Source organism: Rhodnius prolixus, unplaced genomic scaffold (assembly GCF_049639745.1).
Source record: "Rhodnius prolixus isolate KJV_2025 unplaced genomic scaffold, Rpr scaffold_1, whole genome shotgun sequence".
Classification (NCBI taxonomy): domain Eukaryota; kingdom Metazoa; phylum Arthropoda; class Insecta; order Hemiptera; family Reduviidae; genus Rhodnius; species Rhodnius prolixus.
Window position 1 is genome coordinate 12109658 of NW_027411581.1, and position 24385 is coordinate 12134042.

Consider the following 24385-nt stretch of genomic DNA (forward strand, 5'->3'; position numbering starts at 1 on the left):
CCCAAGTGTGGGGACTGCGCTATGGTAATGAAATAGAGAAAGCGCATCTATGTTTTTTTAAGCGTCACCTACAGTTAGCGAAAAATACGCCCAACTATTTAATAAGATTAGAAACAGGATTGCCCCACATCAGCTGGTATATATTAAAGGTAACCTTGAATTATTTAGTAAAACTTGTCAAAATGAGCTCCACAAGATACCCCAAAATTTGTTTCACAAAATTGTTAGAGAGATCGCGAGCTAATACGGTCTCAAAATATAACTGGGTCTCTCAGCTGATAGGTCTTTTGAGGTTGATTGGTTACGCGGATTTGCCAGAATCAGCAGATCATAAATATATAAAGCAAAAAATTCCAATAATATTGAAAGAATATAAAGAATATTTAAAAAATAATGATGTGTGCAGCCTGCAAACTTCTAATTTTAACGCATATTATAAAGAAATTTACAACTGCTTGGAGGATACACAAAATTACCTCACGCAGAATATATCAATAACATTTACTAAACTGATTGCTCAACTTAGAACTGCAAGTAAATATCACATTAAAATAACAATAAACGCCATTTCTTATAAAATAGATCCGCAACAAGTTTGTGCTCTATGTAAATCTAATTTAAAAGAGAATCTGCACCACATTATGTTTGTCTGTCCGGCCTTCACGCCATTTAGAGAACGCTACCTCGCTCATATAAACCCTGATTCCTCCTGGCCTGGTCTGGTTTTGAACCCCTCGTCGAAGAAAGATTATAAAAATATTTATTTATTTTTTTCATCAGCACTAAGGTTGAGATCCTTTATAGAATAAATAAAAAATAAAAAAAAAAAAAATAAAATATAATAAATAAATAAAAAATGAAATAAAATTAAAAAAATAATAATAAATTTAGGTAACATTTAAATAATTAAAAAAAAAAAAAAAAAAAAAAAAAAAAAAAAAAAAAAAAAAAATTGTATCTTTGCATTGTTTGTACTACATTTGTGATATTGTTCAGTATTTCTTTGTATATTTACTTGTATTGTCGCGCCAAACTTTTTTCTCCTTTTGTATGGGGCTAGACCCCAGATGCAAATTATAATATATAAATGTAAAATGTATAATTTGAAATGTTCCAATAAAAATAATAAATAAATAACAATCTTTGTGATGTAAAATGAAAAAATAATGGAACAATGAGAAAACTTGTAAAGAATATCTTTGTCTTGAATAATTCGAAGATAGATCTTCGAAGTTAGTAAAATGATGTTGCATTTCGAGGGAGGTACTGGCAGGCAAGCAAAGAGAATAAATATTTTTGGCCGGATCTTTCCTGTGTAATTTATTTTCTGTTGCTAAGAAATTAGATTAACCAATTTTGAGATGCTCTTGATGTTAATTCTTAGAGTTTACTCATCTTACTTTGTTTTAAAAATTAGGAACTTGAAGTGCATTAATTTAAGAGTTATCAGAAGTGAGCCTACAATCTAACAGCTACGCGATAGCTTATTAAAGGAAAATATATTTAAAACTGATGAAGATAGGGCGTTGATTTGTTTGAATGGTATGAAGGATCAGTCACCGAACGTTGCTTTTAAGATGGAGCGTATTACGTCTTGGAGATCAAAAAGCAGAAATTGATTTGAGAATATTTATTTCCATAATTGAAAGTGTTCCACAAGACAACATTAAAAACGAACAAAAGTAAGATTTTGCTTTTTCCAAATATTTATATTCAATTAAAATAGTATTATTAGGTAAACAACTCACCCAAAGAAAAATATACATAAAACTTACCTTTAACCGACTTAGAAGGCAGTGGTGCATCTCTGGTCCAAGGTGGGTCACCATGTCCAGAGAAATCTCTCAGCTTGAGGTAGGATATTGTTAATCGTATGATGGACGCTTTGTCCAGCTGTGAGGTGATGGCGGCGGGTAAAGGCAACATTTTAGCCAATTCGTAGAATTCGTAGTTCTCTTTACCACGTCTAGACCTGGCCGCGTCTCTAGATTTCTCTTTCCTTAACTCCAGAATACTGTAACAGGAAAAAAAAATTAAAATCAATTTAAAAAGTAAATAATAGAAGTTTTAGTTACAATCAAACGAGTTTAATCATGCAAAAACAATACATTTAACAAGGTAATTATTGCACTCAAACTAATGCAATGCAAGTCTCGACAATTCTGCATTTATGAGAGAAAAAAATTGTTGCAAGAGAATTGGATTATGATTTAATGTAGTGACTTTTGGAATGTTTAGGAATTGCGTGAATATATAGTTTACTTACATAAAAACGAGCTCTCACAATTCGAAAAACGATTTTCGATTGTGGAGTACACTGGTTTTGTTTGCTTTTTAGTTTATACCATAATGTGCAAGTCGCAAGTCCAACTCGATTTAAGAATGGATATAGAAACTATTATAACGTAATGTTAGCTTAGAGTTTAGAGTGTTGGTTTAGGTCTTGATTAATAGCCTTCTAGCTAGTCGCTTGTAACTCTTGTTGAGCGTTTAAGTCTCGTTCCTCTTGCGGAACTTTATTTTATTAAACTTCTCATTTAATGATTTAGAAACGACAAAAGCAGATAAGAGAATTTTAAATTTGATCTTCAGGTGTATAAATAAAAGTAATTTATACTTCTAAGTCTAGGGAGATTGAGCGTTACTTCTCTCTCGCTCACATATTTTCTCGATTTTCTTTTATTTCATGAAAACAAGATTACAAAAGAAAATATATTTTCTTTACAAAGCAATTTCCAAGGACCGACATTTGTAATAAAAAGTACTGTGTCTCAATTTTGCTTAAGGTAATTCGTTTTAGCTTCTTCTATCAAGATTGGCTGTTCGGTGGTTGAGTAAGGTGAGTTAGGATTATTGTCCGACGACTGGTTTTACCGGAAGGCCATGAAAAATGGTGGGACAGAGAAACGAGAGGGATGAATTGTGGCTAGTGTGTGTGTGTGTGTGTGTTTTTATACGTCACACAATTCATGCGAGCAGCACGTACATCACAGAAGGACAGAGAGCTAGAAGAGAAACAGAAAATGAAACGGGGAAGGGTTGATCACGTAGGACACGTAACGAAGGATGGCGGCTACCTGTACACGGCCAAACCCTTGTTGTTGTCCAACTGAGTGACTGAGGTCATAAAGACAGACAAACTTACAACGCTCTGGGTTGGCTAGAATGAGTTAGTGAGAGCCAGCGTGCTAAACAAACAGAAATGTACAGCACCGGAAGTGGAGATGAAGACTAAAGGCAAGTCCATCAGGAAGAAAGCTTTTTGGGTAGTAAAACCCTAAGCTTTTCGCTTGATGGAGCTACTACAACTCCAGTCATCATTACCTAAACAAATAAGGAAACTGTGTACAAGCAACTAAGTGAATTTATTTTTTAATTTAGAGCTAATTCTGTAAATTTATCTTAATGCTAATTCATCTGTTCTCAGCGTTGCAATTAAATCTAAGACCATTGATTAACAAAGTTTAGCCACTCATTGACTGCAAAAAGTTATTCAAATTTTTCAAAATTGTTATTTGATCGAAAAGTTAATTCTCAAAGCTTACAAGCCTGAGTAAAGAAATATTTCAAATCTGAATTTGAATCTTGTTTAAAAGTGTCGCTCATATTTAGTAACTACTTGAAGGAAAACGTAACACTTTTTCCACGGAAAGTGGGCTAGGGTAAGTAGTAACTGCAACATTAAGAATCTTCTAAAGGAACCACTTCGAAAGAACCTTCTGTCGACGACAGTCCTTCGAAAAGATCTCTCCTATACCTATATAATATTATCAATGGCTTTAAAGCATCGAATTCCAAACACCAAAACTTCTTTGACATATTCATTATACGAGTATCTTCTCTATTCCTGGCTTTATTTCTACAACTAATAACTTTTACAAATCTTCTTCAATCTCCTAAATTTACGAGGGAAATATTAGACGTATTATAAAGCAAGCTAATGTTTTCTAAGTTTAATCCTACAGTTTGGGTCCAAATATCTAATATTATTTATTAAGGTGATAATATTACGCAGAACAGCAGATAAATCTATACATTTTAATCATAAAATATTTCTTTAAAACGTAAACTTAACCATTTAGCGGCTAATTAACATCGTTATCGCTATTGAAACGGTTTATGGTGTTTTGGTAATTGGTTTCCGGTAAAGTTTGTTGAACCTTGCTACCCTTCTCTATTTCCTCATAACCTATCTCCCGTCTTTTTGTCAAGTTACTTGTGACCTGTACTTAGCAGCCCTTTAATGGGCTCTCACATACTTCTATGCAGACGTAATTGAAGTGATTCTGATCATATCCCCAAGTAGCTGTTTCATCTCATTCTGCACGATAATTTTTCTATGAATAGTCTTAAGACAAGATTGGTCTTAACAGTAGAATTTCCATATTATTGTGTAATAGAAGAAGTAGATGTTGTATTTTTCTTCTTAGGAAAGTAAGAGAATCTCAATTTTAACAAGAGAATCGCTTTTCCATTTCCAACACATTAGACAGTTTAAGGAGGGCACTTCCAACAAAAAGTGACCACTCAGTAAACCTCTGCTTTTTGATGCCCTAATTTTTCTGATCTTATTTTATGTTGGCTCTTGTAAGTTTCAAATAGGGTTAGGCACCATACAATTTGCCTTTCGTTTACAAGTTTACAAGGAACGCAAAGAAAATCCTATTGGTTACGAAAGAAGTGAATTTGTTATCAACACCTGGAATTTGTTATTTTTGCTTTAATTCAAGGCGCATTCACAAAGAAGGTCAAAGGCAACCATTGCCTTCTCAGTGTCGGTCTTTGTTCTTTGTTTCTCTCGGTAGAGACAATAATCTTCATCAGAAACTCTGAGGGAAGCACGCCAAAATTAGACCTGAGACCTCCGGCTTACTACTTCTTCGCGCTACCAAATGAGCTAATCCATTTTCTAATACCTGGGAATAACACCTAACCAAAAAATTGCCCATAGAAACACACGCTATCACAAGATTGTACCTTAGCAGAGTAACATCATCTCCCATGACGAGAAATACTGCCTATGCAAGCTGCCCGTTCAGATTAATCACACCCTAACTTCAATAATGTGGCAGTTTTCTTTATCGTAGAGTGGGTGGAAGGGTGCTCATGATTAGAGGGATCCCCTAACTATAACTACATCCTGTTTACTCCGTTGGGATCTTTTTGATCAACACTACTATTGTCCCTAATCCATGGACATTACTACTTGGCTAATCAATCAATGAATATTATTGGACCAATTTTGATATATAAGTAAATATAGTAAAGCTAAATTAAGTTTTGCGAACTATCCAGCTGAATCAGCTGCAATAAAACATTTTAGATTAATTCTATAAAGAAAACTTCTTTTCTAATTTCGTAACTAATTTCGTCATCTTCAAAAACTTAACCAAATGCAGACAAAGAGTTTATTTAAGTATCGATATCTCGTAAACTGTTCTTGCAGACAAAAGATGACATCAAATTTACCTACATTAGACATTTTGTTTAGTGAGTATACATTCGTAAAACTTGATAAATAATAACAGAAACAGACGGTTAATAAACACACAAAGTGCTTGTTGTGAGATGTCTATAAGCTGTTTGAGAAATGTCTACTCAAATCAAATAATAAGACACCTCTCACAGTCAGCGCAATGGCAATTCAAATCTGCATTGACCGTCATCCCAAAAAAAAGCGCATTACTCTGCGTTAAGCGTACAATTCCCGATCCAACTGTAACTCTTAAAGGCCTATGGTTTAAGCAGCTCTGCCGTAAAGCTTGTTAGAGAGTCCTCAACGAATTCCTTCACTTGTCTGTTCTCCACCAGAACTTCAGATTTAATTTGAACTCATACCATCAAAGTGATTTCCACACAGGATCTCAGGTATGTAAATGCCATTTGTGTCTTCTCGGACTAATTCGTGTTCTTTGTGTCCAAGTATTCTGCGCGCTCTAGCCACCAGGGTAAAGTAAGCTTTCTAAAGATAAATACCTGAGTGAGGGTTTGGCTACAACTCTAGAACATTTTTAGCTAAATAATTAGTCTCGAAAGAACTTATTTTCAGAAAACCAACTAAGTCATCTAAAAGCTTACCTTAACTTCTTATCTTTCTTTGTATTTTATCGGAAGAAGTAATAAAGTTCAATTATTAGAAAAAAAAAAAAAAACAATCAAATTTCAGAAAAGTATAATTGGATAACATTGAGGGGAAAGATTTTGTCCAATGGCGACTGTTGTAAGTAAATGCACACAAAACAGTTGTGTTCTAATTTCTGTTGACAAGGCAGGGACAATTGAAGAGCAACTGTTCAGTGCTAGAATTGGGCAGAAAAGAAACCCTACTTTGTTAAATCAAGCGATGCCGACGCTGCTGAAAGTGTCTTTGAGTGTGTGTGTGTGTGTGAATGTATATGAAACACTCGAACACCTTTAGAAGCAGACACACTTGCAGCCAACTTGAAGAGGATAGAGGGTCAGCGAGAGAGGAAGTGGCGAGTGTGAAGTGATGAGAATGAACGGACCAAGTCTTATCCCAAGGGAGGCCACAATTCCGGTCAATTTGTAACACTAGCGCGCTGGTAAGCGCGGTCTACAGGACATAGGCCATGGACAGAAGGGAAGGACTGTTTGAAGTGTTAGAATTGGGAAGGGACTGCAAGTTACAAAAGACTAGGGTGAGAGCCTAAGTCTTTTGGACTGATCCATAGCTGAGTCCAAGTTCAATGCTGTACTATCCATTCTCTGCAGAAGTATGAGATGGTAACTTGTTACCGGTCCCAGGGGAACTAGAGATGCCCTTTTCATGTCCATATCCATGAACATACTTAGAAAAGGTGGGAGAGAACAAAAAAGATGCATGCACATCAAAAGAGAAACCTTTACAGACAGAAGAAGATCTGCTCGTGGTGTCAATTACATATTGTGGCCGACCCTGAAGTCGCTGTTAGACAACTCAGCTGGGCTGGGCCAACCTCTCTAACTGTTAAGTCCGACTGTTCTCAAACCCTCCTTAACACCACTATCTCTTTTCCTTTTTCTTCAACTTTTATTTCAATAGGGAGGGAAAGCTCAAATTGACTGGAATCTAATTCTCAGAGCGATGCCCTCCGTTCTAGATCTTCCTGAAGAGCACACCCCTACACCCATCCTGCTCCCTAACAACATCCTACGTTCCTTCTTCACTAAACTACATTCCTACCTCACTGACAAAATTTATTGTAAATTGTTTTTTCACTTTGTTTTTTCTCTTTCTTTTTCTTCTTCAACTTCTGAACAAATTATTGTGATTGTTTTTCTTTGTTCATGAAAGTTAGCCGGAGAAATTTATTTTTAAACGTTTGTTCAATAAAATTATTCCATTTTCTTCTGACTGCTAGGAAGACAAAGCAGTGCATGTGTGTGTTACATTTTGGAAAGGAGCTTTTAAATATTTTGATCTCAAAAGTGGTTGCGAGGGAAAATGTTTTTATGCGTGATCTGAACGGGTACGCGGATGTAAACCAAATTTCTTTTAAACAATGAAATTAATTTTTGATACTTCAGATTGATATTAATCAATTTTAATGAAATTCGTGAACCTGCTGCAGTTTTTTGAGGTTATCTAGAAGTTAACGTGTGCCAAATATCTGAAAAAAGAGTAGGTAGTTTAGTAATAAAAGACGAAAAGTTTTTATTTTGTGTTTACAATAAATAGGCCATTTACAAGGAGCGTTATATTCCATTCTGCACGAAAAATGGAACACAAAATAGTACCTTTGTTGTGATTCTATATTTTGTAGTTTGGTACTTTAACATTTTGAAGCAAACCTAAGCAATTAATAAAATTTATACCCTTAACCAGTAAGTGGCAACTTATTAAGGGACCATTGGAGTCTTCTCCTTAACCAAACTCTTTTGTGAATCGCTAAGTGCCTTCTTAGGGCGGCTATAATAAAAATTGGGTGCATAATAAGTTGTAGAAATAATGAGGAATGAGGGAACTTGAAAATCTTTATCAGTCAGCTACTCACTGCAACTTGCAACACAATGCAGACGCAAGGCCATTTTGGTAGAAGGCCGAAATTACAGATTTAAAACATTACGTGGCTTTCTAGATTGCCCAGTATCACGTCACCGGTCTAATTAAGCTAAGCAGCAAGAATGGAGGTGTCCCAATGGAGGAGGGTGCTACACAATAAAACTTCTGGGACGGCATTGGCAACGGAAGCTGTCTAAAACTATGGTGAACAAAATTCTGTAGAAACATTCTTGCTTTTGATTGTTTGCTGTCTAACAAAATAAATTTGTTCAGAAAGAAACAGCCATGGAGAGAAGTGTAACAGGGGAGAGAACAATTTTTCATTGTTGCTCATCGAATCAAATTGCTTGGAAAATGATAACAATTGATGCTAATATAAAGAGGGGATAGCAAATGTTTATCTCCATTACATCTCGGTGTATTGCTATTCAGGCGAGAATTATTACGAATGTAACAGGTGTAATTTTCTAATGATTTTTTTTTTTTTTTTTTTTTTAAATCAACTTTGCACGAATATACTGTTAGACTGATTTTCTAAACAATCATCGAAAAGATTAATATTCCATAAAATGATTCAAACATAAATAATGGCCTTTTGTACGAGTGAATAACACAAGTTGTTCAAAGAATTCAGCAGGACTAGTTTTCGAAAACTTGGCGGAAAAATGAAATACATTTCAAAACATTCACAATTTTCTAAAATTTATAATTTCATCACCTCGTTTAATTTTCTTCAAGGAGGAAATGTCATTAAAAGCTTTGTCATTGTCATAAGATGTAATATTAATAAAATTAACTTAATAAAACATAGTTATATCAGTCTGTTTATGAAATATGAAATAAAAAAAGACAAAGCGAACACGTAACATCACTTAGAAACATCCAGACGCAAATTTATTTCTGCCAGAACAACGCGGTAAGTGTTATTCAGCACTAAATCGGTATTATGCGAATCTTTCACTAACATCTTTCTGATTAATCTACCTTTGATGGTAAGTGAAAGACCGAAACTGGTTAAAGATACAATAAAACCTGCTAAGGATTGATAAAATCAACTATATTGTTCCTGCAATGCGGACCAAACTATAATTTCAACAGATCATGTCTACCTAATCTGCAATAAAAATGGAACTCTTGTATTTTTGGGTGTAATAATCAGATTAATTTTAATAATTGGGTTGGATGAAATCCATATTACGTCCCAGAAAGAAAATGTTGCTGCCAATCTATTTTATCCAGGATGGATGCTGCCTAACTTGTCCACCCAAAGTGTAGTCACAGTTAGGATTAAGTGAGCCAGTACTCGTCTCTATTTCCTCTTGTCAGTACAAAGTTTAAAGTGGACATTGAAGGCTTGAAGCGGGCATAGCCAAACCAGACTGCAGTCGGAGATTCGCCCAATACCGCGATCTCCATTGTGCCTCTAATTTTCCCTTCGGGCAGAGAATAGTTGTGTTCAGACGCGAACAAGAGCATCTACGACGTAAAATGGCACTTTATAGGATTGCCTCTCCACTTCTTCTTTCTTATGAGCACCCTAAGAGTTGGTTCCCTGGGAAAATGTTATCGATATGCACGCATGCTCTCGGTATACAATCTTTTGGAGCCATATTACTGAGAAAACTGTCTATTCAATACAATTTTGAGAGGATTCCCTGATGGCACCTAAAATGAAATATAAATTGCAAAATATTGGTGAATTTCTATTTTCGAAGATACGTTCATTTAAGGCGGACAAAGTAGACAGACTGCAGACAAAGTTGTGAAAACCATTTTTCCGTGATAGTACATCTCAATACGCTCAATCCAGGTGAAACGCAAACACAAAAATTTGCAAAATTGTGGAATGTTAATCGTATTTATTTGTTTTACGAATAGAAGTAAAAAAAAAAAAAATATTTATATAAGTTCAAATTTGATGTTATAAAAGCACATTACAGGACTTATAAAATTGATAGAGGGTCTAAAAAAAAAGTTGTACTTTTTTATTCAATGTACGATGTTTTTAAACGGATATAAAGGCCAACTGATTGATTTTTGATGTAGAACGCCTGACGGTCAGAAACTACCCGAAGAAGCTGTGTAGTATGCATGCATACCAAGTGGCCAACTTACCGAGTCATCCTGCCACTATTTACTCCCTAAACTATTTCTCTTTCCAATCTCCTAGTACCAGCCTCTTCTTATCTAATTTCCCCGCTCGCCGGATCCGACCACCCAGCGTCACAACAAGGCCTGCCGCCTGGATTTCACGCTATTACTTGTTATACTGAAGAAAGAAAACTAAGAACCAAGTGTGCCTCTACAAACGCTACTGTGTTTTACTCTCATTTTATCCAATAGTGCTTCTCCCCTTTGTGGAGTTGGCTGCTAGCAATGGGAAAAGAAAATAAAAAACAAAATTAAGAGACACAGAGGAAGGTAAAAGAGAAGAAAGAAAAAACAGTGCCACATCTTTTAAACTCTTTGATCCGTAAAAATCGAATGCGCCCAGGCTACCGTTGCCGACCTTTCTAATGGAGTCTAAGAGAGTACAGTTCTTTTGGAGATTTTTAGTTTCTCAATAAAAAAAAACAAGTTTAATCAGGCACCAAGATTGGGCACAGTTTACTCATAATGTTCATAAAAATGGTGCATGCTCTTACAAATAATAATCTTTTATTTTAAAAATCACGGTGCAAAGAATACTAATGTCTTTAGCAAGTTTTTGTGAAATAAAAAATGTTAGTACAACCAATTGAGATATTAATGCTTGAGTTTGCACAATTCCTCAATGATATGTTAGCCCCTAGGTGGAAAACCTGGAAAATCTAGACTAACTGGCATAAGATATGTTCGGAAAAATCAGGCGAGAAACAGGAACAAATATTTATTCATTTCCGCTGTAACGATTATCTTAAAAAACAAAAATTAAAATCACTTATTGAAGTATTTTTAATATTACCGCAAGAGGGGCTGCACATTAGACTTAAATTAAATTTTAGATTTAAACCACTACCCCATAACTATCTTAATAAGCATTTTCATAGAAATATGCTCAAGAAAAAATGAAAAGATCTGTGCATTGAGCTCAAGAAGCTTAAAAGAAATCATTGGAGATAAATCATTAAAGAAACTGAAAGATCTATTCATTTAAGAACAATTTCAGTTCAAAAGCTGTTTACGGGGTCCAAATTTGAACTTTCCGCTATGCAGGCCAATTTGTAATCGAAATAAAAAAAATAAAATAAGCCTTTTTCAGATTTAAGAGACCACAAAACAGATATTTATGGTAAAAGCCCAAAATAGACAGTCTGTATGACCAAAATATCTTGATCTTACTCAGTAGAGTACGAGAGGGTAGAAATTTAGTCGCCCAGGCTCTTATAATGAACAGTTAAAACTGTTCTTCGGAAAGAGACTTGTTACCGACTAAAATTCGGGTAACAAAATTTAGTTATAATTTTAATTTTAAATAATTTAATCTATAAAGCAAATGCAAGCCTAGCATAAGCAATACGTAGTTTTTATGCACAAAACAATAGAATAGAGTGAAGGTGTACTTCGGACTGCTGACGAAGGGGAAAAAAAAGCAGAGCGGCGCATAGTTGAGAGGAGTGAGGGACAGTGTGAGAGCTAGCGTGGCGTGCGGTGTGAAGGACCGGATTTTCCTTTTTTCTACGGCTAGGCCGGATTAGTATTCCTAATTTTTCCTTATTAGGAAATTAGGAACAATTGTGTAGCGGGTGAGTTACCAGTGGTAGTAGTAGTGCCGTGGTAATATACCCCTGAGCAGGGATTGTACGCTACAAAATAAAAAGGGTGAAAAGGGAAGAAGAAAGTGCGAGGAGGACTGCGCTGGAAAGAGCTCTGGAACAGCATCGTGGGGATCCCGAAGAAAGAAGACAGCGGTCACCTCCGTAAATATCACTCTATGAATTACTAACTGAAAAAGAACAACAACCAGGCCTGGGGTAAGTCCCGTTTTGATTCAAACTGTTTCCCGGAGAAGCGTCTGCTGACAGGCTCTGTTTGGATAATCGAAGAACTTTACCTTTTCTTTTAGTAGTTACTAGTTTTACTATTTCGATTCTTTCTTTTGTTGCATGTAATTAATTTTTCTTTGTGGTATTAAGGTTTTCTTATAAAAAGTGTTTCTAGTATTTTTGTGTTAACATTCAGCTTTTATATAAGTTCTAGTTTTTTTTTGTCTGTGTAAGGAAGCTTCCGTAATTAAGGTAATTAGCGTAACGTTCAAACTTGAACAAGTAAACTAGGTTGCATTTGCCATTATTTCTGTTTCTTTGTGCTTAATAGTTTTTAATATATGCTTTATATACTCCTACTTGCCTTTTCTTTGATTTTCTTCCTGTTCCCCCTTCCCCCGTAGGTTTCGCCGTTTACTACGGAAGTTCATGTTAAAACGGCGTGGCGCCCAAATATAACGCAGGTATATATATATATATATTTCCAATTTTTATACACTTTATTTTATTTTCTTTTATTTATTTATCTCTGGTGCCTACACCTCGGCCCACCCCGTCTCCACTGAAGCTACGCCGGGGTAGCGGAAGTTTAGCGTAACAGTCTTCTCCATACAGAAGGATTATGGAGAAGTGAAGACCAAAGAAAGAAGCACTCAAAGAAGACCAAGAATAGAACATGAAGAAGGCTATGGGCCCTGTTAGAAAGTCAAAAAGTCAATGCAAATCTACCCGACTGCTTCTTGGTCGGCACCTTCCAGCGCCAGACCTTGTACATTAGTCTGCCGCCCATTTGCCCTCTCTAGTCGAGAGCCAGCACGCCGTCTGTGTACGCTTGCTGAATATAAATAAAAATTGCAACCCCCAACTTTCCTTTTTTTTCCCCTGCTCGCTTTTCCTTTACCGTGCTTAACACTAAAATGTTGTACTAGCTTTAAGGGAAGCAACCTTCTGATGGAGATGCAGGCTGGCGGAACGAGAGTGCACTAGATAAGTTGCTTTCGGGACGCGCAACACTCTGTATTGGTTACTTCAAAAGCAAAACAGTCCTCCATGTCTTTTTTTAAAAAATCTTTTATATTTAAAGAAACCCATTGAATAAAAATTAAAACAAGGATACTCGTAAGAAAGCAGAGTTAAATTCTTATAAAATATTAAACTCAATTTTTCGAAAATATTAAAGAATTTAAGCTTTGCAAATGGACATAAACTAGTTCAACACTAAAAAGCATGAGCATTAAAACGAGTAAAACTAAGATATTTTCAAGGCAAGTTCTCCGTAAGATCTATCAGGCTAGGTAGCTTTCAATCTTTGAGGCGAAGAACCAATTAAAAACTGAAAATCCTGCCCATTTTGATTCTGGGAATCATTTGAAATCACACAGTTCGTTGATAGACGTTCCCAAAAAGCGCTATAAGACTAAATTATTTATTTTAATAAATTTGTTATTAAAATATTAGAAAACTCACAGAAAATTTAAAATCATAAATTTAATATTGTCTGAAACAAGTTTTTTAACTTAAAATTGCTATTACCAAATTAGTTACTGAATTAATTTGGGTTGAAAGTCGTTTCGAATGTACGTATAAAGCAGTTGAAATCATTATCGACGATATCAGAGCAGTTCTTTAAAATTGATAATTAATTTTCTAAATCGATGTGAATATTGAAAATATCAATAAACAGCTTAAACGCCCAAAGTCCCGTTAAGTATAGGTTTTTTTTTTTGTTTATACAACCAGAAACAAAGATGAATGTTAGTTTCTCAGTAGAGTATGGCCTATTTTGTTGACCCTAGAGAGATCCTCTACCCTAACCGATTCCTCTTGTCAGATAAGGCAGGATGGTAGTGTAAGCTAAGTGTTTTGTCAGCACGGACAGAAGTACCAGTGAAGATAATCAGTTGAAGGGCTGATGGGTGCGCGGAGTACAAGTAGAGAGCCCGTAGTGGTCCTCAGGGACCGCCACTGCTAACTAGATTACTTTCCCAGTTCTTCTGAACCCTGGGCCACTGTTTCCTTCTATCGGCCACTGTCAGCAACTCTTAAAACAATAACCATCGGCTGTCCGGCCATCTACGCCGTCTATTCTTGTTGTAACTAGCGTGTGGCCTCCTTTAACATCACCTAACTAACTGTAAGGGCTTCCTCAAAGACTCTGTCAATTTACCAAACTATTTAGGGTTTCGTTTTTTGTATTATTCTGTAATATGGGCAAGTGGACAAATCTTTATTTACAAGTCGTATATTATTCAAGCTTATATTGAAGTTCTGAGCTCGCCTTCCTTCTTTTTTCTTTATGAAGAAGATATCATCTACAGAGGCACTGTACCGGCGCCCAGTCAACACTGTCTATTATCGGACCGCAATGTAGGAGATTTTTAGGAATGGATAATTTAAGAGCTGGCAGCTGGAAGCGGGGATTTCCGCGTGAGAGTCTCGTTAGGGATTTCTAGAAAGGGTGAACTGAATCTAAAATATAATCTATATGTTACTTATAAGGTGTATAATCGATTCAGTTTTAAGAGTTTTATAATTCCTTCATTTCCTAATTTGTTGATCTCTTCCCTTCGTCCCATACTTTCATCACAGCACGTCTGGACGCGTATCCAGGATTCTCAGCTTGCGCGTCCATTGAGCCAACACTGAGCTAATTCAGGCAGGGAGGGCCCTGACAGCATTTGTTTATAATAAATGATCCATACACATGAACTAATTTATCTAATTAACTGAACCTGAAAAAGGTACCTTCTGGTTGCCAAACCAATGAAAAGTTTTTGTAATGAAGACTTCCTACGGCCATCCTTGCTGTTAAATTGTCTTCTCAATTTTACCAACAATTAACTTAGAATTCGAAAAAGGGAATGCCAAATAGAGTAGACTTTTATGAAGTGGAAAGTTTTGACTAAGTCATGTTCTGTGAAACTCCAGGTGCAATCGAATGTCCCGTTCTTCTCTGGAACTAAACGGAAATTATGAAAATGCAGCTTCCTCTCTGCCGAAAACTTTATAAAATGGAAAAAACAGTGGAAAGAGGAGTTCAAGATGTTGTTTTATCTAAAACTTCTAGACATAGAATGACCATAGTTATAACTAGCACAGTTATACACTATAGCATGGTCTAATTATGAGTATTTATACTTACAATTAGTTGATGTATTGAACTGGCAGAATGAATGTGAGCCTGGGGGCGAGGACACGTCACTAATCCATTATCTCTAGTCACAATGGCAGCTAGTAAAGGCCAAGGCGCCCCTTCCAAGAAAGGGGTAAAGAAGACTGTTGATTTACAAAACAATGTTAACTAGCACTAAATGTGCGAACCTTGTGAAGACAGCAATGAAGGAAGAAAGTACTGTGTGATTAGGCTGTTAAGTGGACTCTACTGCGCTACTTCTCAAGGGACACGCAACAAGAGCTGCAGAATCCGAAGGTTTCCCTGTCCAAAAAACTTATTCTCGAGAAATATTAATTGAACTTATTTCAGGAGGAGCCCCGTTTTATTTCTCAATACTAATATATTAAAGTGAGCCAAGCGAACATATAAGATATTGAAGCAAAAGTTCTTGTTTCAAAAAAATAATGAATCGTGTTTTATTTTGAACAGAATATATAATTACAAACATAATGTATAGCATCATAGAGTCATACTCTGTAGCGCGATCTCAATTAAGGTCGGCAGAGCCTTGAAGATGAACAAGATGATGCGGTGTCAGTGTGCTCTCTCAGTGGCCAGCATCCTCTTTTACCTTCAGAGTACCACCACTTCCATCATCATCTATACATCTAATAACTATAATCAAGTTTCCAGCGCGAGTCTCTATTTATTAATAAACTCCAGCAATGATATTTCGATAAGCATCTATTATTTTAATCGTTTACAAGTAACCATATAGTGTAACTTCACTTCTTTTGTATTTAGGTAATAGTTTCATTTGTTTGTACTGTAATTAAAATACATAATCATTAAAAGATCAATATAAAAACGTATATTAATTACATATATGAATAGGTATGTGTAAATTAGTGCATTAAAACCTTCGACAGGTTTTCAGGGTTTCAGGCGTTCATGCAGAATCAAGATGCCTTTGTAAACCACTTGGAGCCAACAAGAAGTGGCACACCTCCCAACAGAAAACAGTTGAAGATTTACAGAAACCGCTGACGCATTCAACTAAATGGAATTAGCTCACATCCATTGACAAACGAACTATTTAACTCATTCCCATATAAGTCTCGTTTCTTCATTATCTTCTTATAAACTTTCAGTTACAATAACTAGGAAATTAATGTGGCTTTTTTTTTTCAAATTCTGTTTCTATTTAAAGTTAGTAGGATAAATAAATTTATATTCTCTAAATTTCCGTCTAACATAATGTTATCATTTCCCCGTTATTGATTTACAAATTGAAATTACTATTGTTTTTATGAACTGTTGCAGAACGGTAATCAAATAGGTGTTCTGAATTTCTTATGAAAAACTACGAAAATAATCAAGTATGTGAACTATAAACTAATGTAACTTCTTTTAGTAGAGGTTATTATTGAACTTTTATAACAATTGAGAATTTCGGAGTTACCATTTTGGAAGACTGAACTGAGAATGAAATAAAACCTAGGCTTTTTTTGGCACTTTGTTTAGTATTGCATTAAAGTTTATGTTTACAGGAGTCTTAACTTCCGAATGCTGTAATCGTCACGTTTTTGTATTCTTTAAACTTTGAACATTTAAATGATTGTTTTTTAATGTCTCAGATACATCTAAAATGCAGTGAAGTTTAACGCTAGCAAACGGTTTTGAAAGTATACTAGGTGAGAAATGTTCAAAATGGTAATTAGAACGTTTGTTCAGAAAAATTCGTTTTATCGGAGAGAATGAAGTAGTTAACAGTTTAGTCACCCTTCTTGGTGGAAAGTACGAATTTCCTGAAGGATTTGTTTTTTAATTTTCCTTGATTTTCTGGAAAAACCGGTTGATGTCTTCAAGTATGTTATATAAGTACTTAGATAAGCAATTGTTAGGTTTGCTCTTCGTTAAAACTTATTTCAAGGTGGGGATTTTGACGAAAGGTGAACTTCCTCATTTCTGGGTATTACACAGTTTTCACCGTTTGCAAAGTGTTACTACAAATTAAATACAATTCTAAAATTCCGAATTTGCCGAGAATCCGAAAAAATAAATGGTTATTTACAACAGTTGGGTTTAATAAGAGGAGATAGTGAATAGATTTTTTAAATAGTTTTTTTACAATTGAAATAACATATTTTTTTGGTTAATTCAAGGAGAGTCTGCAAATTAAAATTATTAGCAGTCAGTTTAAAGCAGACACTATCCAACAACTGTAAGTGATCTGCAAAAGGCTTCTAGAAAATGCACGCCGATTGGGATCTCCGTGCAGGACTAATTCCTTCCTCGTTTTCCAGGAATGTTGGAGGAAGCGAGAGAAATAGGAGGAACGGGCAATAATTTCGAAACAGTAATTAGGAGAGGTAGGGGCTTTGTCATGATTAAGAGACGCCTGAATATCACCCCAACAGTATCCCTCCATCTGGGGCCAGTAGTGTGTAGGCTGCCACAATCGTTGTAAACTGAACCTTTAATATGGCCATTTGTATGAGCTGGCAAAGTTCACTCAATTTCCAGGTCATGAAACAACAGCTCTTGGTGAGGGATGACAAACGCCTCCTTTACAAACTGATGTTTACGTGGCTATAGAGGTAAGTGTGGGTACGGCACAGTTGGCACACTCTCCTACACCGAGACCCACAGGAAGATCTCTTTCTGCCCCTCTCTATTTTTAGGAGCTTGCATTCCTTTTCTCTGCCTATGTTCTTGGCAAAAGAGTGAAATTCTCCCTTCTTCTTGTTCATCTTTCGGTTTGTTTCTTCTTGAGATCTTTTACAAGGAGGCCAAGTACAGCAGTAATTAAACTAAAGTAGGATACGTGCTCCGAATAAGTAATGGTGAAACGGGTCGCACGGTTCAACTGAAACCGGTGTGAGTATAGAAGGATGGATAGATATTACGCGGTAGGGTCGACAGAAACGGTGAGGAGCAACTCTTTAACGCTCTTGAAATAAAGATAATTTTCCAAACGTAATTTTTTCCAGCACTTCCTCTCTGTCGCTCTCTCTTCTAATTATTAGTTTGTTAGTTAGATGTTTAGAGAGGACGTTTAGTTGCAAAAAGAGAGCAGGAAATGAAATGGTGGAACTCAACTAGCTATAACATAAAGTTAGAAAAATTATTTCGCTTCCATACATTTAACTTCTTCCATTCTTTACTAATGCTTAAGAATGTTCGTATTGGCTAGAACGATTCCAGGACCATCATCCATCTCAGATGGCTCTATCTTGAAAAGTACGGGCGGCTTATTGTGCCTCTCCAACATGATTTCTGAATTTTTTGGCTAATGTTGAAAATTGAAAAACTTATCATTGATCCGGGCGGTGCTGTGGAAGTAATTCAGTTAGAAGTACCCAAACTAGAATCTAAAAATCTAGTGCTAGATTTTAGATTCTTTTAGGCGAACATGATCTAAAGCGTTCGAGTTCAAAGGAAGGAAAATTCACTCTCATCTTCAATATTTTATATCTACGTTCAAAAGAACAAGATTTATTAACTCGGTTGGACTCATACCAGATTTTGTTTAATTTTGTGTATGAATTGAGTTATCACATAGATAAAAGTTTTCTAAACATTGTAAGAACTTCTATTCTAGTTCTTGAAGTCGTATTATGAATGGATATTGTAAAATAATAATACGTATTAAGTAAGTAAGCAGGTAGCATGCTGGGACACATAGTTAGGTTTGTAGGTGTGGTAAGGACCATGACCGACCATGGGTTCAGATGCTGGGACGTGAGAGTAGAAAATCAGTGGCGGCACGTGATCCTCTCTAGGAAACCTTCACCACTTTCTGGTCGAATGCCGCCTCCGCTGGTGTGGTGCGCGCGGCGACTACAGTTATGTATTCAGTGCAAGTATCGGCCATTCCATGCCCTAACCATTACTGCAACAGCTATACACCCACAAGCACACTAGAGGAGCATATCGTCCGAACTTCTCACATGCTGCCACAACTATGCTACGTAGGCAAGCTTGAGAGTTACTTAGCTACAAAAACAGCTGTGTACTGTACACAACTAGAGTGTTACAGAGTTCTGCGGAGCGCTGGTTACATCTTAATGGAAAGAAGTAAAGGTTGGACTCGTCACAAACGATTCAATGTGCTCTATCGGCCTACATTCACATATATCGATTTTGTTTCAAGTAGAGAACGATGAGAATAGGGTCGGCAGGAATTACTGTTTAGTGGCAAGAATGTGTTTTCTTTCTTGCTTTCCTGCTAACTCGGAAAATGTCGAAAAACATCGAATAAGCTGGGGGTTTTTCATTGTTTTACAATGGAAAATTTACAATTAACTAGTGAAAAAAATATTTTCTAAATTCTTGTTCAACTGACATGTAATACTTGATGTGTCAATATCACAACTCGTGTGACAAATAAACAAGTATTTCGCAATACTGCATTAATTTAAGTAATTACTAATTTATTTTAAGTATTTACTAATGACAGCAGGAAGTTTCTGCGAGTGCATAATTAAAGAACTTAACTGACAATTTCCAGTTAATTTTTGTTGTTTACATTTTGTCTCACTATTCGATGTTGTCATTACAGTCATAAAAAAAATAAACGGGTAAAGGGAATCCGTAAAAAGGTACAATAAAAAGAGCTTAAGCTGGTAAAAGATGTTTAAGAAAATAGGGTAAAAGAGAATAAAATTCATTTTACAAGACATTTTCACCCTATGATGAGGTCTAGCAGCTAGTACAGCAGTAGAGCGCTGTAAACAAAACGGTGGCAGTGGTAGTGATTTCCAAATAAAAAGACCAAGAAAATAAGAAAGGGCTCCAGGGGGCTGATGTTGTTTCCGGGCCACTCCGGTGAGAAGATCTGGAGGGTGAAACTGAACTCAGAGCCCGGATATCTGCTGGAGAACTCAACAAGTATCCATGTACTGGGTTACTTGTTCCCAGACATCTACTCCAGAGATCTGCCATCGACCCTCCTCTCTTAACCCATCGTCATTATCTTCTCTATTCACTTTAATGAAATATGGTAATTATAGGGAATTAAACCGCTCTATCATTCCCTCTTTGCTGTCCTTCCCGATCTCCAGAGACACAAACAGCCGAAGGGGGAGAACTGAAGAAGATATTTCATGTAATACTAATTTTATTCTTGTCTTTGTTTAAGTTCGCTGCGACTTTTTTTTTTCATCAGAACACTTAACTTTTAATTTTGTATTTAAACTTAGAACAATAAACTACTCGTAAGATAAAGAATTTTCCAGATCCAATTTTATTTCAAAATTGTGCCGCTAAGATTTAAGTCACCCCCAATTGATGCTCACTTTTTCCCAATAGCAGCTATGGAGCAGCCAGCTTGAGTAGAACTGCTGGAAATTCGCCGATAAACTTAAGTAAAACACATGTTCGTAAAGTTGAAGCAGCTCATTATAAACTACTAGCAGACTTGAAGACCAGTAACAGAGATGCTAAACGAAACAAATTGCGTTGCTGACGTGGAAGATTAAAGGTCTGCCTTTTGATATACGCGAACTGCTCCCACTGCGTCAATTGAGGTAGTAAAACTTCTAGCACCTAACACTGTTCAAAAAACGTTAGAGACTTTCTCAGCGGTTCCCAAGTACAAGCAATTTTGATGGAAAAGTTACGGTCATTCTTCTACCACCGGAGACCCTAGAAGAAAAAAGAGACGCCAGAATTATATTATTTGAAGATTTGCGTCTGTAATTGGGTCTATTTCGTACCTGTGAAAAGAGAGTCTAGCTATAAACTAAAGTGCAGGGGCTTCATGAGCTGCCTTACAGAAAGTGAAACACTGAGATGCTTTGCAATCGACTTCAGGGCATTGGTTATACCGGGAAATGAAGAAGAGAAGGCTGCCTAAAGGAAATTCTTAGAAGCTTTAGGCAGGGCACCTCTTAACGCTATGTGGAGCTAAAATAATTACAAGGAGCTTACTTCAAGCTACTAGCTTGAGCGCATTTACAACTTAAAAACGGCAGGGATAAATCGGAATGTTCAAAGGAAGTTTGAGAATGTCTGCCTTTGAAAGGGGCGAAACGTCAATTCGGTTCAATTTGGCTTCATAGACTTCAGTCAATGAAGTCAAAGATAACAGAGTTCATTATCAGTTTACACTTGAAGCAGAAGGTAGATGAAGCTGCAGAAGATTACTGCATAATTTGAATGTTTGAAAATCTATTATAAATGAAAATGGCCAGCTTAAGGGTCTAATAAATTTTAAACAATGTTAATGAAAATTTAATGCAGTGAAATTATTTAAAATGATATAACAAAATTGTTATAAATTTTGAACAAAACATAAGATTTTTTGAACGTTTCTAAATGGTTGAAATTACAATCACGATGTATGAATGAAATGATGGGTAGTTGCTGATTTGTATACGTTTTGGCGTTTAATAAACCCTTATTCTTTACTTTTTAAACTATAAGTTATTGTTAAGAAGATATGAATAAAGTGAAATTCAAATACTTGATTAATTTAAATGCAATAAACTGTTCAAATGGTTCAAAAAGGTTTCGTTTTTTTGGAAACAGGAAACATTTTCTAGGATTCTGAAGAAAGAATGCCGTTATTTTTTAAAATATTAAGATATAAACTTTATGGATACCGATAAACATTATTGATGAAATTTACAAAGAATAAATAAAATACGATCACAAATACCAGTTGGTATTTTAATAGTGAAACGTAAATTACAGTTTTGTGTAATATGTATGTAAATTTACAGAAGTATTAATATCCGCTTTAAATTGATTACTATAATTATTCAATTAAACTTTTAATAGTCTTTAATCAACTATTTATTAAAAATTGTTTCCAGTAATTGATTTTTAATTTCCTGTAATAATATGGCTGTAATTCAGTGAATGCCATAAATTTCATCTATTATTAAATTGTCTAACAGATGCTATTTATAAAAGCAGGCTCAACAGATAGATCATTACTTTACTTTTAATATTTATAATAAATAATTTTATTTTTTTTATTATTTTAACAATCATTTTGCATTTTGGTTTTGGAACAAAGTGTTCTCGGTACGTAAATTTTGGAACGTAACCAAAATTTCAAAAACTTCCCAATTTAGATTTTTAAAGCTGCCATTACTACAATGGAACAAATTCGGTATGTGCCTCGTACCACTTTCTCCTATAATAAAACTCAAAACAATTGGTTGTTAAGGTGTATAGAAATTAGACAGTATTTTATAAAACAATTTGATCGATATAATTTACGTGTTTGCTGACAGACTGAAGGACATTGAAGAGCAATCATTTGCTGAAGAGTATGTAGAAGTAAAATGAGGGAATATAAGCACTTGGTGACTGATTTAAAGGTTGATTTAAGCATCCCTTAATGATAATCTATAATAGTTAAAACCTATAATATATAATTTGTAATATAACCTATAATCTAAACTGAAATTTAAATAAATCAAGCTTTCATCTTGTCAAATTATTGTTATTTAATTTTTGTAAATTGAACTCTTCGAAATTAACCCTTAAATATCTGAACAAAACCATGGAGGAAGCGCAATCAATGTTAAAACTTTTAGGAGTTTAAATTAAAAAAAAAAAACATTTGGAAATCCATCAAAAATTATTTAAAAATCTATATTATAAACTTCCAAGGCGCCACAGCAGCCGAAGGGTTAGAGGCGAGGTTCTAGCAAAGCTAAGAAGTATTTGAAGGAAACTGGTTTCGATTCCCAGTCTAGGCTTTGGATTCTATTAAATAGTTAATATGAGAACTTAGTAGTAAAGTATATTTTTGCTAATCGCCTCCGTTCACGACACGTAATTCGGTACTTGGACGTAAACCAGCCTGAAAAAAAACTTCTTCTTTTTGTTACTTTGCTCATTCCATTCGTACCCCCACGTCTCATATCTTGTTTAAACTAAATTGAAAAGCAAATTTTGGAAAGAAATTTAACTTCAAACATAACCTGAAAATAAATTTTAACCTATGATTGGATCGTACGCAATTTTAGCTAATAATTTGTTGATTTTATTAGTTATGTGATCAATCAAGAAAACATTAGGTTTCTATCAAGAAGTCAAATCCTTTACTCGAACCCTATAGACTTGGAAGATGGTTGGTAGTTTGGAAACGATCTCAACTAGAAAATACAGGCTCGCTACCGTATAAAGACGATAATTATATTTGTTTTTTAGTTTTTCATTTATTTGCATTAGCTGTTGCATTCTAAACCATCAAGTTAACCATAGAATAACAAGAATAGCGTCAAAAGCAAACAAGTTGGATTCTATTCTATTTACTTTGGTTATTCTAAGTAAATAACTATCTAAAATCTAATCAAGATCTTGTTAAAGCTATCAATCGATAAGAAACAACTTAGTAACAACTAAGTAAGTAAAAGGTTGCCATAAAATTCTTTCTGTCTAGATTAGTATTTAGAAAAGACCATAAAGTTAGACTCATCATAGACTTTCAAACGAGCTGAAAAACTGCTCACAATACTGAGTACTCAATTCGACTTATCATCCACCATAATCCTTGAATAATGCTAAGCCGAATACTTCATGTATTCACATACAATGCTTAGTCCCTTTTTTACATTTTGGATTCGCTTACTCAGATTCAAACTTACGCGACATTATTTGATGTTAACATTTATTTTATGGTGAAATAGAGATATAGCACTAACATGTTATAATGTTATTGCTGTCTGGTTGAATATTATCATTTATTTAATTTTAAAAGCTTCTATTTTTATTGGCCATTTTTAAAACCTATGTCCCCTGGCTCACAGTTAAGTCATAGAGGTTTTTTGTTTATGTAATTAATTGACACAATTAATCATATTAAATTTAAGTAAATTAAAAAAGTAATTATGCTTTTTTTTTTAAATATTTTTATAAACGAATTTTTTTTTTCCTTGAATTACTCAAAATTTCCTCACGTCCAACAAAATCTGGATGGAAGGAGACCCCACAGTTTGCGAATCACTGACAATCATTACTAAATCTAGCTAGTTAACGTCATAAATAAATTGGTAAACCTAGGTTTAATTCTAGGTCAAAGCTTTAATAATTTCTAGAAATTTCCCTTGTAAACTTTAATATGAATTTTAAAATAAAAAAAAACATAGTTTATTTTTATATAATTAGTTGAATAATATGGTATTAAGTCATTAAAATTTGTTAATGATGCCAAAAATTAGAAATAATATACAAATATATCGCCCTTTCTAATTATTTTAAAAGGATCCTTTTCAGAAAATCCTTTCCCATGATGAATTTGTACTTTGCGCCGTTTGATTTGATTCGTAATTTACTTTTGCC

At 35.0% G+C, this 24385-nt stretch overlaps 1 protein-coding gene across 4 annotated transcripts in view; it reads right to left on the minus strand.

Annotated features, from left to right (window-relative positions):
* trh (PAS domain-containing protein trachealess) overlaps positions 1–24385 on the minus strand; it is a 350233-nt gene that overhangs the window by 61513 nt on the left and 264335 nt on the right. For all 4 annotated transcript variants that reach the window (XM_074129109.1, XM_074129093.1, XM_074129102.1 and 1 more), the window contains one exon: positions 1776–2014. In XM_074129109.1, the coding sequence (XP_073985210.1) occupies positions 1776–2014 (239 nt within the window). The remainder of the gene's footprint in view (positions 1–1775; positions 2015–24385) is intronic.